This window comes from Nannospalax galili, unplaced genomic scaffold, assembly GCF_000622305.1.
Source record: "Nannospalax galili isolate Female #2095 unplaced genomic scaffold, S.galili_v1.0 scaffold236, whole genome shotgun sequence".
Classification (NCBI taxonomy): Eukaryota; Metazoa; Chordata; class Mammalia; order Rodentia; family Spalacidae; genus Nannospalax; species Nannospalax galili.
Window position 1 is genome coordinate 2,321,913 of NW_008338710.1, and position 15,310 is coordinate 2,337,222.

At 40.4% G+C, this 15,310-nt stretch overlaps 1 protein-coding gene across 3 annotated transcripts in view; it reads right to left on the minus strand.

Moving 5' to 3' along the window:
* Positions 1-351: 351 nt before the first annotated feature.
* Positions 352-15,310, minus strand: part of Tlr6 (toll like receptor 6) — a 24,759-nt gene continuing 9,800 nt past the window's right edge. For 2 of the 3 annotated variants that reach the window (XM_029563571.1, XM_029563570.1), the window contains 3 exons: positions 5,984-8,440; positions 5,182-5,264; positions 352-548 (listed from right to left, as the gene is read on the minus strand). In XM_029563571.1, the coding sequence (XP_029419431.1) occupies positions 472-548; positions 5,182-5,264; positions 5,984-8,373 (2,550 nt within the window). In that variant the 5' untranslated portion in view covers positions 8,374-8,440 and the 3' untranslated portion in view covers positions 352-471. The remainder of the gene's footprint in view (positions 549-5,181; positions 5,265-5,983; positions 8,441-15,310) is intronic. The other variant, XM_017798192.2, reaches the window with a different exon arrangement.

Genomic DNA, 15,310 nt, shown 5'->3' on the forward strand with positions numbered 1-15,310 from the left:
GGCTTGTGCTCCAGCTCCTGCCTCCAGGTTCCTGCCCTGAGTTCCTACCTTGGGCTCCCTGATGAACTGCAACCTGGGAGATGTAAGCTGAATAAACCCTTTCCTCCCCAAGTTGGTATTGTTGAAAGTATTTTGTCACAGCAATGAAGAACAAACTAGGTCACTACCCAATGACTTTATAGACTTACACAGGTGTCAAGGATCCAAGTGCAACCAATTATGACTAGTAATAATCAGATACATACAGATTAGAGACGCATGCGCCAACATCTCCATGTTAGTAGCAAAAATAATGAGTCTTTCTGTAAGAAACAGTATATTTTAAAATGAAATGAGGATCTTTTTTGAGGGTTAAAAACTCATTCAATTTTATGTCTTACAGGGCTTATACTCAGTTCAATATTGTATAACTGTATTGATTCACAGCCTTGTCCCACTTCCAGCTTGCTCTCTCTGCTTCATGTTTGCAGTTCAAGATGTGAGCTCCTTGCTTCCTATTGCCATGCCTGCCACTTGCTGCCGTGCCTTCCTGCCATGATGAATGCTCCCTATGGAACAAGAAGCCAAAATAAACTTCCTTTTTTTCGTCAGTCACTTTTGATCATGGTGTTTTATTACAGCAACAGAAAAGTAACAAATGCTGGCCTTTAAGCTAACATCATGGGAAATTTGAAAGACACTGTGGTCAATCAGGGCTATTTGCTTATCCAAGTTTTCACTGTGTCTACCATGGGTCATGTACTATCCACCCAGCACCAGGGAGAAGCAGAGCACTCACAGAGAAGGGTCCCATTCTCCTATATGTTACTGAAAGAGAATAAGAAGCAAGTAAACAGATGTGATGGTTGGTCTTGCTTGTCAGTTTGACTGGAATAAGAGATATCTAGGACTGGGGAAATGCACATTTGTGTGTCTTGGAAGGAAGCTTTCCAGAAATAATTGACCCATGAGAGAGTGACTAGAGGAGCACTCACCCTGAATGTAGACAGCATCATCCAACAGCATGGGTCCACATGGAAGAAAGTGGAGGAAGTCAGTTTACAGGGTACAAAACTCTTCTTTCTGAAAGAGTTCACTTATGGCTTTTGCTATTTCTGCTGACATTAGGCTCCAATTTCTTTGGCCTTTCAGCATGGCCTCAATACCAGTGATGAGCCTGATCTGGACCACTGAGGTAGCCAGCTTTTTGGACTGAGTAGCTACCAGATTCTCTGCCTCTCCAGTATCTAGACAGCCATTGTTGGGCTACTCAGCCTCTTATCATATAACCAGTCCTCTAAATACCCTTACAACCTATAGATACAGAGCTAGTCCCTTTGATTGGCTCATTCTTCTAGAGAACCCTGACTAATGAAAGTGACATGTTCTGTGAAGAAAATAAGCAGAGAATCATGGAAATGAAGTCAAGTCCTCTGAGGAGGTGATGGCATGATGTGAGGGGAACATGCTGAGTGTACAGGTGACTCGTGTTCTGTGAAGAAAATAAGCAGAGAATCATGGAAATGAAGTCAAGTCCTCCGAGGAGGTGATGGCATGATGTGAGGGGAACATGCTGAGTGTACAGGTGACTCAGATGAAAATCAGTGTAATTCCCTGAGGCCAAGTGCAGATGACCTAGGTGGAAACCAGTGTGTGCAATAGCTAGAAGGCCATTGGGGTTGGAGTGTGGGCTGGGGGAGAGCAGAAAGAGAGGCGAGATCTGAGGTGAGGGAGACGCAGATCCTGGCAACATCATATGTCTTGATGGGGAGTTTGACCTTTGTTCCAAATGTAAAGGGGAGGATGGTTTAATGTAATCTGTAGTGTATAACCAACTATTCTCAATGCTGTTTGGAAGATGTGTGAGGCAAGAGTAAGAACAAAGAGGTCAACTAAGAGGCTAGTGCAGTGGTACAGACAGAAAATACTGCTGCCTTGACGTGATGGAGACCCTGCTTCAGGTTGTAGAATGACACACACATACTATCCTAGCATGTGGGTAGAGATAGGGAATCAGAGAAAGTTGTACCATTGTTCTGTGTTGTATACATCTATATACCTTGTATACATGTTGTATACATGTATACACCTTGAGATTCTGTATGAAAGGAATATAAAATATAGAGATCTAAACAGGGTGGAAGTTTATGTCTCCTGTACAAACACAGTCAAGCAGTCTAGGCCATGTGGGGAGGCTGGCTGGAACAGCTCAAAATGATGAAGAGCACATCTCTAACATCTGACTTCCATTTCTTGGTTCTAGAAGGTTCCTCCAATTCTTATCTCTCATCCAATGGAAAAATGGAAGGGGTATCTTTCTTAGGACAGGGCCCAGAGTGGCCCACAGGTTCCACTCATCCCCTATTACTAAGAGTTTAGTCACATGCCCATATCTAGTTACAAGGAGGCTGGGGAATGTAGTCTGTAGCTGGGCTGTCAGGTGCCCTGGTGCAAATCAAGCATTCTAGTGCTAGATAAGGGAATAATGGCTATTGGAGACAACTAGTACTTTTGGCCAAAACATTTTTCAGTTTATGTACATGGTCATCTGTTAAGGCTTGATTTGTGCTCTGCTTCAAATTCCTATGTTGAAGCCCTAACTTCCAGTATCTTAGAATGGTAGTATATTTGAAGATAGGGCCTTTAAAGAGGTAATCAGCATTAAATGAGGGCGTAAGGATTTGACTTTAATCCAATATGAATGATGTCATTTTCATTCCTACTTCCAGACTTCCTTGGAGCCCAGATGTGTTCCGGTTTCTTGGTTCTGCAAGACACCTTTGTAGCCAGAAATTAACACCTTCTTTCTCAAGATGGCACATGCTACTTGGAACCAGAATTCAATAGATGTAGAGGATTCACGGAGAAAGAAAACCTTTACATGAAAAAGAAATGACTCTCTTATAATAGAACTTCATGTCTGAAATGTGTGTGTGCTTTAATTTCTGGCAAAAACAAAGGTTTTCAATTCTTCTTTAGAATGTGAAAAACTATTTTCTAACAATGATATTTGATGGGAAATACATCGATACTATTTAAAATTATTTGATGATTTAAAATCTGTGCCATAGGTATTTTTTGGTGGTGTTGGTTGTTGTTTTTAGTTTTAGGAAACAGTTCCAGAGGCTGTGCAAGAATTTGTCACTTTAGAGAGGGCATAAGAAGGCAAATAAACGTTCTCCTAACAAGCAAGGAAGGGCTAATGTAGATAGGAAGGAACTAATCCGTTTTCTCTAAGGCTTGCTTATTTCTTCACAACGATTCCTTATGAAACTAATGTATTGAATGAAGTCCCAGAAGGAAAGGATTTGCTTTCTCTCTAGCATTACCTTCCAACCAGGTTGCGTTAGGTCTCCCTCCATCACATCTGAATCTTGGGATAAAGCCGTCCATATATTTTAGAAACTCTTAAGACTTGTTTTAGTACTTGTAACTTTATGTCAGGATTACACCATTCAGAACAGTCCAGTTTAATGGCAATCTTATACCTCATTCAAAATTTGGTTTGGTCCTCCCTCAGGCCTTTCTTGCAGTGAAAAGAATAAGGCATATGGTTGATTTATTTTTCCATTTCTTTTCTGCCTTTGTATATTCTGAATATCCCCAGACTTTGCAAGAGAGTAGCATGCTACATAAAGAGGAGAAAATAATTCTGACACTAATTATTGCATAACGAAGCAGACCATCATAACCCTTGCTTTCTATTAAGGTGGAATCTAAGTGTTGGCTCTTTCAGGGGGACATCTGTGGAATACTGGGAGTCCTTGAGTGGACTCAATGATACATAGTTCCTTGGCACATCATCTGGCTGCTCTCTTGCAGCAACCCCTCCCACCAACCTATGAAACTACTCTTCCTGACCCCTAACCATACAGCCTCTTGCTGCCACAGACCCTTTACACAACAGGCTGCCTTGTTGACTGAGCTCTCATTGTGACAGCTCATCCCCAGTTGCCCTGCTCATGGTAGTCTGGCACACAGGAATCCATATGCTTTTCTACATCAATAATGGGAAGGCAAGTTGCAGTTATGGCTTCCCTCCTCTTCTCCTGCCATTTGCCCAAGCCAACATTCCACCTTTGAATTCTCCAAGCAGGAAGCACTTTTCTACCCACTTAACAAACACTTATCAAGCACTTATTTTTGTGAAGCACTATTTGCTAGTCCCTATGTTCACAACACTCCTCCACACTTCAAGACTCCACAAGACACCCATCAAGCTCTTGAAGAGCTCACCTCACACTCCACCTGCTATCCTGAAACTATGAATTCCTGGTCTTCTGCAAGGTTTCAGTCATGAGGGAGGGGGTCAGGAGACTTCTGTGCTCAGACCACTTCTCATTCACTTTTGGAAGAAGTTCAAAGCAATGACTCCATGGTCTAGAACCTTTACTTAGTGGCTCTTTAATCTCCCTCTTGAATCTAGTGTTCTGGAGATGGACTGATAATTACTGACTTCTGTCTGCTCTTTTAAAGGAAGTCCATCCTAGCTGTGCCTACTATCTCTGGAGTCCAATTATTGCCCTAGCCAGTGTTGAGCATTAGCCTAATCCTAAGACAATCAGAAAAACCCTGTTCAGTATCCAGTTACAGGCAAAGCTGGCTCTGTGTCCCTTGGCAAGCAAGTCTATCCCTACTATTGACTGCAACAGTCATGACTAAGGGTGTATTTCCTCTTTTATACATACATTATTATGTCATTAGTCCCCCAGGTTAATTACATGTTTGTTTGGCAGTTCAAAAAAATTAATGATCTGTTATTCAGATGTGGGAAAAGTATTTTCTTATACTGTATAACTGCTATCATTTTTTCTAAAGCCTCAAATTTCAACAGGATGATAAAGCTCAGCTAAAGGCCAATGAAGACCCACATGATGGTTCAAGGACCAGCACATATGATTCTGAAGTTGACCCTTTTCTTGCTAACATGAAGCACTTCTGCTCACAGAGAAGTCGTTTGGTAAAGGAGAAATGAGAGGAACCATTCTGTGAGTGACTGAGCATTTACAAAAAGAACTGTGTCAATGTGAGAGAGACTAGCAAAGGCAGAGGAGACTGAGCTGCCTCTGTCTGGCAAAATGAGTATCACATCCACCCCTTAGCTAATCCCATAGCTCAGTTAAAACCAGGCTGTCATCAAGTCTCTGTCAAAGATGTGAAGAAAGTGGAAACTGTTAGCTTTGTGTCACTGTAACAGAATACCTGAGACAAACGAAGGATGAAAAGTTGAGCTTGGCTCATGCTTCAGAGGTTTCAATCCAAGTTCAGCCAACTCGCTTTGGGGCCTGAGGCCATGCAGAGTATCATGGCAATGGCAGTAGGGGCATGTGATGAAGGAAGCACTCTCCCATGGTGTTCAGGAGAGAGAGAGAGAGAGAGAGAGAGAGAGAGAGAGAGAGAGAGAGAGAGAGAATGAGAACACACCTGGGACTGGCCATGGTGGTACATACCTGAAATCCCAGCACCTGGGAGGCCGAGGCAGGCGGAAAACTATGAACTCATGAACAGCCTGGACTATATATAGTGAGACCCTGTTTTAAAAAAAAAAAATGAGCCTTGAAAAAAATATACCCTTCAAAGATATGTCCCAGGTGACCTACATCCTTCACCTAAACCCCACCTCATAATAGCCCATTCAGCTATGAACTCATCAGTGGGTCAATCCATTAATGAGAATGGAACCTTCATAACCCAATCACTACTCAATAGCACCCCCAGGATTTGTCCCCAAGGCCTTCAACACATGATCCTTTGGGAACATTTTATCTCCAAACCAAAATAGAAGTATCTTTGTTTGTGTGTATGTGTGTCTTTTTGAGACAGGGTCTCCCTGTAATCCCAGCTGGCCTGGAACTCACTAAGTAAACCAGACTGGCTCGCACTCACAGAGATCCACCTGCCTCTGCCTTATGGGTGCTGGGATTAAAGGCGTATCTTTAGCAACTTAAAACCACAATGCTCATCAGAGTCCAAGCTGACAGTTTATTAATTCAGATCTCCTGACCTCTTCAAGGTTTCATCATTTTCAGCGACTAATGTTAATTTCATATTAAAAGCAGCTCGAATATTTGCCCAAAAAAGTCCACGTTTGCTCTTCTCTGTGGGCCATGCCAAGTAAGTCCGCTTTGCCATGAGAGCCTTCAGTTTGTGGTACTTGCTGGGAATGATGTCCTGTGGGATGGGTTCCAGCAAGATCAGGATTAAGTTATCAGAACCTTCATGGAAGAGATTGTGATGGGCAAAGTAGAGTTCATAATGGCACCACTCACTCTGGACGAAGTGGGGAGACAATACAAAGATGGACTTGTGACTCTTTTCAATGAAATTTATGATATTTTCCACAATGCTCTTGCCAGGGACAAAGTTTCTCTCGTGGAGGCAAATCTTGATATCTTCTTTTTCTAGGAAAGGTACCAATTCATTCTTCACCCAGGCAGAATCATATTCACTGTATGAAACAAAGGCATGGAACTGGAGATTTCTCTGGAGTTCTTCTAAGGGAATGTTCCTAGCCCTGCGCCGGGTCTGGGTCCACTGATACAACATCCTGAGATACCAGGGCAGGTCAAAGTAGAGGCAGAGGAAGGCCACAGTGGCAGCCAACACCAGCATGGTGACCCCGATGGTGACAGTCAGCAGAACAGTATTGCAGGACAGTGGAGACATGTGAAAGTCCTGCAGTGGGGTTCCCTTGGAGCTATCTGGGTAGTCACACTTGTAAGAATCAGGCCAGCCCTCCACCACTTCTCTTGATACTTGGCCTATTTTTTTGACAAATTCTCTCAGCTCACATGTACATCGGAATGGGTTGTTCCCTGCTGCGATGGAGCTAATCTTCTGGCAGGTCTGGAAGAAATCGGCTGAGGGGTGGGAAACTGAATTATGGTCAATAACCAGCACAGAAAGGCTGCTGAAGGCCCCGCATCCAGGAAGGTCAGTTAAAGAATTAGATGCAACATTGAGTTCTTGCAGAGTTTCTAGTTTCATGATTCCTTTAGGAATGCTCTTTATTCTGTTATTGTGAAGGTCAAGTACCTTGACCCTAGGAGGTAAGCATCTGAAGACAGAGTCAGTAAGCACATTGGAAGACAAATTCAGCACCGCTATAGTCTCAGCCCAGCTACATATTCCCTCATACATATTTGAGTCCAAGGAATTCCAGCTAACATCCAGTGTTTCCAGAGATAACATATTCTTAGTCATGAGACCTACCTTGAAAAGGTTTTTCAAGCCATTCTTTTTTAAGATAAGTGTCTCCAGTCTTATTAAGGTAGAGCAGTTTTGAAAGACACTATCTGTGAAAACATTCTGGGTGAAGTTCAAAAATCTAAATGTGCTTGGTACACGTGGACAAAGCATGTGAATAAAAGGTGTGTCAGAGATGGTCAGCCTCATGATGTTCATTTCAGAAAACACAGTGTATAATGTGGTCTGTGAAAAGAGGAACACTTGGTTTGTAATATGCTCTATGCTCAATGCTTTCAATGCTGTTTTGGAATAAGTAAAATATCCTTCATCAATACTTTCAGTTATTGTTAAGTTGTAAATGTTGAGATATTCCACAGATCTGGGCCAAAGGAACTGGAAGAATCTAATCAGGCATTGCCAAGTCGTTTCCATGTGATTCAGCGTAAAGTTCAATAAGGACGGGACTCTAGTGAGTTCTAATAAAAATTTAGTAAAAAGTTGGCAGTTGTCATCATTCAGTTTAATATTACTCAGTTGTAAGCACCCTAAAGTATTCACTGACATGTTCACTTTCACAGAGAACAAACTATTTGGATGAAAGACTAAGTGAAGTGTTTTGGTATTTAGAATCTGAAGACTTTCGACCTCCATTTCTTTAACATAATAACCTGCTAAGTCCAGAAGAAGGTAATTTAGGTGCAAATGAGCAATTGGTAGCAGGTCTAGTTGTTGGAACTTTGTAGTACTGAGCCCCAAGAAATTCAGCTGTGTCAAGTTGCCAAATTCTTTACACATGGGCAGCGCATGGAAGGGGTTGAATGAGAGGTCTAAGTGTCTGAAACTCACTACAGGATAGCAAGATATGTTTTGCAGCCAATTGTGAGATACATCCAAGTATTCCAAATCCTGGTTGAACTTGAAAACATTAAAATCAAGGCTCTCAATTCTGTTATGGGAAAGTCTCAAAACCTTCAATCCTGACAAAAAGCTGATATCAGACATTCGAAGGTCAGCTATGTCATTTTGAGACAAATCTAAGATCTCTGTTCTTGATGGCAAGTCTTTTGGAACATGAGTAAGGCGTTTTCTTGACATGTCTATAGCAAACTCAGCTTCATCAGAGAACTGGATTATGCTTCCGACTGTTAAGGCTATGATGCAAACAAAATAAAAACATCCAAAAGCAGGTTCTTTGTTTTGGGTCATGATGCAGTGAGTCTCCTGAAGTAGTCTTATAACTGCTCTTCAGAGCATTTTGATTCGAGTTCAAGTTCTAGGAATATAACAGACATTAAGATGAATGAAGGTTAGGTGAGTGCTTTCAAACATCCATAGCAAAATCTCAGTGATTTCCTCATTCAGTCTCATACTCATTACTGTCACTTAGTTTAATGTGGTATTTTTCAGCTTGCAGCAGGAGGGGACAATACTGACTTCTACCCAAAGCATTGCAGTTATATGTTTCAACATGTCTAGGGGCTTCTTCCCAAGGTAGGGCTCACCTTTGTTTCACACTCAGCTAGAACTTTCTCGAGGCTGGAGCAGCCTCCTGAGTGTTGTTTGTCATAAAACATTTAAAGGCAAATGTACTAGCTACAGCTACCCGGGCAAGAGGTAACAGAGACGCAAGCAGCAAACTCACCAAAGAGCCAGGGAAGGGTGAGAAAGGGAAAGGAGATGCAGAGAAATAAACGGGCAAGCAAGGCTCAGTCTATAGACATGCACTCAAGAATCCACATCATTCAGACTGTGAACTACACAGAAAAGAATCTAAAGCCTACACAGGGGGCAGAAGCCAGAAAGACGGCCTGTACCAGACCCTAAAGCCAAACAAGTCTCCATAGCCAACTTGGTTCTCACAGTGGCACCCTGTCCTCCTGCTCTCATCCCAGCCCCTCATACCATCACGTTGCTGATTAGGTTTCCGCATACAAATTTCAGGAAAACAGAAACATTTGGGCCCTAGCAGTGATCCAAATCTCATCTGTTCTTTTAATCTCAGAGATTTATTTTTAGTCACTGGATTTTATCTTTTGACATACTTTTCATTAAAACAGATATGTATTTTTTCCAACCAACAATGAACCAGAAGCCACAAATTGAATGCCTCAGCCTTTAATAATCTGAAAATATAAAGTCCCTACAGTTAACACAGTGACAAAGGGGAGAGAGAAAACTATGTTAAAATACATGAAGAAGTTGGTCATGGTGATATAGGGGAACCCCCGCTCTAGAGAGGCTTGGGCAGAGGATTGGAGTTTGAGGACAGTCTTGGCCACATAGTAAGAGTGTGTCTCAGAAGAAAGAAAGAAAGAAAGAAAGAAAGAAAGAAAGAAAGAGAGAAAGAGAGAGAGAAAGAAAGAAAGAAAGAAAGAGAGAAAGAGAGAGAGAAAGAAAGAAAGAAAGAAAGAGAGAAAGAGAGAGAGAAAGAAAGAAAGAAAGAAAGAGAGAAAGAGAGAGAGAAAGAAAGAAAGAAAGAAAGAGAGAAAGAGAGAGAGAAAGAAAGAAAGAAAGAAAGAAAAAGAAAGGAAGGAAGGAAGAAGGGAGGGAGGGAGGGAAGGAAGGAAGGAAGGAAGGAAGGAAGGAAGGAAGGAAAAGAAAGACAAAGCACATAAAGAATCTAGAAGATGTATGAAGCTAAAGCTATGGTATGTAAAAAATAACTACTTTCTCAGGCCCCAGAAGGCCTCTGGCCATCACAACGAATCATAGACACCAAGTCACTGATAATGATGTTGAGTGACAAGAAAGGATTATCTGAGGGAGACGTCAAGGCAGGTACATGAGGCTACAGAGCTCATGTTCAGTTGGGACAAATGGTTGAGTCCACCAGCCTGGTTCCAATGTCTTTTAGGCTCTGTTCTGTACAGAAATGTAGCTATGAGATTGAGGCACAAAAGCAGACATTTCTGAAATAGTATCTTGTGTTTCAAGGATAACCAGGAGCAGATTTTCCCTACTCATTGTTATTCATTTTTGTTATTGTTGTTGTTGTTTTACAAAATGATCCACTATCCATCACCAAAAGATATATTGGGAATGGTAAAATAGTCAAGGGATGATTGGGGTTTGGACCAACTACTCATTGGAAGAGTAAAAATGTTTCTGGGTAGGAGAACTTATTATAAAATGGCATCTGGTTAAAGCTCCTCACCACTCCTATCAGGCAACCTCTCCCAGCTGGCCACAAAAACAACCATGTACAGTCATAAACATCTGAAAACTTACTTGCCACTGGAGGTCAAAAATGGAAGAGGGAGGCAGAAGAGATCAGAATTCTACAATACAAGAAGGACTGGGCCTACCATTGTTGGCTTTGAAAATGGAGGAAGGGGCAGTCTTCATCCGTTTTCTTATTGCTATAACATAATACTAGAGACTGGGAAATTTTTAAAGAAAAGAAATTTATCTCTTACAGTTCTGGAAACTAAGAAGTATAAGGTTGAAGGGATGCACCTGGTGAGGGTCTCCTTGCTGGTAGGGACTCTTTACAAAGTCCCAAAGTGATTTGGGTATCACGTGGCAAGATAGAAAAAGCTTATAAGAGAGATAAAATGAGAGAGAAAGAAACTCATAGCAAAGCCAATCCCTAATGTCCCATTAATTCATTAATTCATAAGTAGATTAATCTATGCATGATGGCTCTGTCAAAGATCTCACCTCCAAATGTCATTCACCTATGACTTTGATGATTAAGTTTCAAGTACATGAATCCTATAGGACAACATATGTGGTGTTTTGAGTGAGAAAAGTCCCCCACAGGCTCAGGTGTTTGAACAGTTGTTGGTGGGACTGTTTGGGAGGTGATCTAGCCTTGCAGAAGAAGTACATCACTGGGGGCAGATGTTGAGAGGAGAATTCATTTATTTTTATTTTATGTGTATGAGTATTTTGCCTGCATGTATGTTAGTGCACCTGTGTCATGCAATGCCTGCAGAGGCCAGAAGAAGGCATCGGATCTCCTGGAACTGGAGTTATGGACTATTGTTATCTCCCATGTGGGTGCTGGGAACCAAACCTGGGTCCTCTGCAACAGCAGCCAGCGCTCTTAAGCACTGAGCCATCTCTCCAGGCCCTGGGAGGCAGGCATTGAGAGTTTATACCCTTACCCCACTTGCAGTTCATTGTCTGCTTCTTGTTTGTGTTGCAGACGCAATCTCTCAGCTTCCTGCTCTAGATGCCTGCTGCCATGCCTCCCCCATGGATTTCCCCTCTGGAACTGTAAACTGAAATGAACTCTTCCATAAGTCACTTTTGGTGATAGCATTTTACCACAGCAACAAAAAATAACTAATAGAACATTCAAACCACAGCAAAGGCCATGAGCCAAGGAGTGTGGGCAGCCTCAAGAAACTGGAAGTGACAAATGAATTTCCCCACTGCCTACATGAAGATTCAGCCTTATTGATGCCTTGATTATAGACCAGTAAGACTTGTGTCAGACTTCAACTTTGCAGAACTGTACGATAATAAATGTTCCTTGTTTTAAGGTGCTGAGTTTGCAATAATTTGTTATAGCAGCACCACAATGGACTAGTTTAATCCATCTTCTCTACTCAAACAGAATAGCAAGCACTTTTACAAGGACCCCTAGGATCCCTAAACACATTTGGATTTCACAACCAAGAAACAGGACACCACAGAGAGCAAACACCATTATAGCAGGGAATCAAACTCAAGACCTGAGGGAGGTTAACACCCTAGAAACAGGCATTTGTAATACACTTCCTCAGAAGGAGGTGAAGAGTCTAAAAAAAGAATGGAGTAGACACCATGGAAATGGAAACTCTCTAGTGAGTTGAACTGCAAAGTTGTCCAATAAGAAAACTAGTGAGACAGAAGACCCAGAGAAGGCATTTTCCCACAGCTCAGCACAGGAGGCCAAAAGGGGAAAATATGGAAGAAATGCTAGGAGGCATGGAAGACAGATCCACATTTAAACTCTGGGAGAATGCACTTGCTCTTCTGAAAAGGAAACTAAATCCCCCCAAGAGGGGCTGCAAGAACAGATTCCTAGGATGGGGGATGCAGCTCATTGGTGGAGCACTTGCTTAGCATGCATGAGGCCCTGGGTTCAATCCCCAGTTACTGCAAGAAAAGAAAAATAAAATAGGAAGAATAAACCCCACAACTGGACAGCTGGCTCACCAGTTAAGAACACTGGCCGCTCTTGCAGAGGTCCTGAGTTTGGTTCCCTGCACCCACATGTGACTCACAGCCTCCCGTAACTCCAGTTCCAGGGCTCCAATGCCCTCTTCTGATCTCCACAGGCACCATATGCATTTTGCACATACATACATGAAGGCAAAACACTCAAACACATAAAATAAAAATAAGTAAATCTTTAAAAAATAGAAGAACAAATCCTTATAAAAAATGTAGTAATGTTTAGTGCTGAACCACAATAAACACTAACAACAAAAATTTGTAGAATAATCTGGAATTTAATCATAATCAGGGTACAGAGTCCATTTTATGTATATTGAAGTAGCAGGAATGATTTTTATTTTCCATGAGCCCAATTAGTGTTGTCCCTTTGGGGCAGTAATTGTGAGAGTTGGGCTTCCTTTTTGAATCCATAGACCAACAGTGCAGTGGGAACTGGACACCACTGGACACTCTTTTGTTGGACTTGCTGAATGAGATAATACCATTATTGTTCTTGGTAACTACTTTTTATATGTTACAAATTTTCTACTAAAACTTTTTCAATTGCCAGAGATAACAAGAGAGTTATTAGATGGTGGGAGAGGAAAAGAACGCATTCAAACCATGTTGGGACCCTCACTTTTCTGAAGGAAGGCTCTGGGTATCAGTTAATTCAAGATGTTAGAAAAATATACATTTGCATGTTATATTAAAAATTAAGAGTAATTATTGGAAAATATTGATAAAAGGGATAAGTTCTAGTTATGGGAGGGGTGGTAGATAGAAGCTCCGAATGAAGAAACTCCAATAAATCTAGCTGTATCCTGAAAGATTAATGCACAATGAGTAATCAGAATAATTTCTGGAATTAAAGGTCATCGTTATTAGCAAGTCTATGATAATAATACAAAAGTGACTATATACCCATTCAGATGGGAAAATCAGTAAGACTCATTTCAAGACACAGTGACTAACTGTGCATAGTCAAATTATGAGTTTTTTTAACTCTTAGATTTTACTTATATCTTCCAAATTTTTAATATTACACGTTAAGTGGAACATATTATTTGCTCAAACATCGTTATTAGCAAGTCTATGATAATAATACAAAAGTGACTATATACCCATTCAGATGGGAAAATCAGTAAGACTCATTTCAAGACACAGTGACTAACTGTGCATAGTCAAATTATGAGTTTTTTTAACTCTTAGATTTTACTTATATCTTCCAAATTTTTAATATTACACGTTAAGTGGAACATATTATTTGCTCAAATAATTTATAAAAATTTTAATATCCTATGGCATGAATAATGTCCAACATCACAAAACTGAAAACGTATATTAAACAAAATAGCATATACTATCTAGGTGAAACTCCTGATCCTGAATTAGAATTTGATTCAGACAGATCCACTATAAAGGATATTTGAAAAGGGGGTGGGGGTGAATGGACTAGACATCAGACACTATTAAGAAACAAATGTTGGGCCAGTGAAATGGCTCAGTGGAAAGAGGCGCTTGCAACCAAGGTTAACGACCTGAGTTCAATCCTTGGACTCAACATGGTAGGAGAGAACTGATTCCTGAAAGTTGTCCTCTGACCACCACACAAATGCCATGGCACATGCACGCATGTGCACACACACGAACAAAAATAAATAGATAAATAAACAAAAAATAAATAAACAAATGAAAAAAGATAAGCAAATGTTATTTTTTCTGGAATGGCAGCACACTCATGTACTTCCAGCACTTGGAAAGTGGAGGCAGGAGGATTAGGAGTTCAAGGTCATCCTTGCCCACACTGTAAGTTTGAGGACAGCCTGGGCTATGTGAGACCAATCTTAAAACCCAAAATAAATAAAAAGAAGAAAATATTACTTTTGATAATATTATTGGCTATGTAGGAAAATATGATTTTATTTAAAGACACAGAGAAAAACATTTAGGAATAAAATGTCAGAGTGTGTAATTTATTTTAGCACACTGAAATATAAAAGTGAATCAAGCAAGAATGTTTGTTTCTGAAGAGATTATTTAAAGGTAGGGCTGTTTTGCACTTACCAAATTCAGAAAATTCAGAAATACAGTGCTTACTGTTCATAAGTGGGAATGACTCATATTTGCTACTTTGGTAGGAAAGAAAAATTAGTGTAATTCTAATGGGTAATTTGGTAATGTATGTCAATTCCTTTCAAATTTGCCTCACTTTATTTTAGCAATTTTGCCTCTAGGAGTTGGTTAAAGAATAATGAGAGGTACACAGAGCAACATGGTTATGAGACTGAAAAGATAAGAATGTCTAGTGTAGAAAACAGCTAAATCAACCGTGGCATGTCCATTATGGAGAATAACGTGCAGTCTCAGATACTGCATTTTGAAAAAAAATCTGCAATATAATATTAAATGAATAAAGGTTACCAAATTGTATATGTACTGAGACTCTAGTCTATTAAATATGATTAGAACATGACATATAAAAGCCTAAGGGGGGAAAGAATGTGAAAAAAATATACCAAATGCTGAGTAGTTATCTGAATCATAGCTTAATTTCATTTTTTCTTATACCTTCAAGTATTTCTATAATTTCAAATGTTTAACATCTTTTATAATCTCAAAGTATTCTTATAGTAATGTAAATGTTGTCTTTAGGTATAACTAATATGGAATATTTTATATTTAAAGAAGCATGCCTGTATTATTTGTAATAGATGTACATTATGCAGTGGAACTTCTTCAACATGATGGTAGAGGATTGACTTTCACAGATGAGGTTCTAGTCTACAGGTTCCCCTGACAGTCTGTGTTTCCGTGTTCAGGGGACAGTCATTCAGATATCCCATGAGAGCGTTGACAGTTTATAACCCTGCAATAACACACATGAATCCTGGAGATGCTCAAACCCTCAAGCAGTTCCTAGGGTATACACTCTATGAACCAGCCTGGAGCATTAACATCTATCTATCTATCTATCTATCTATCTATCTATCTA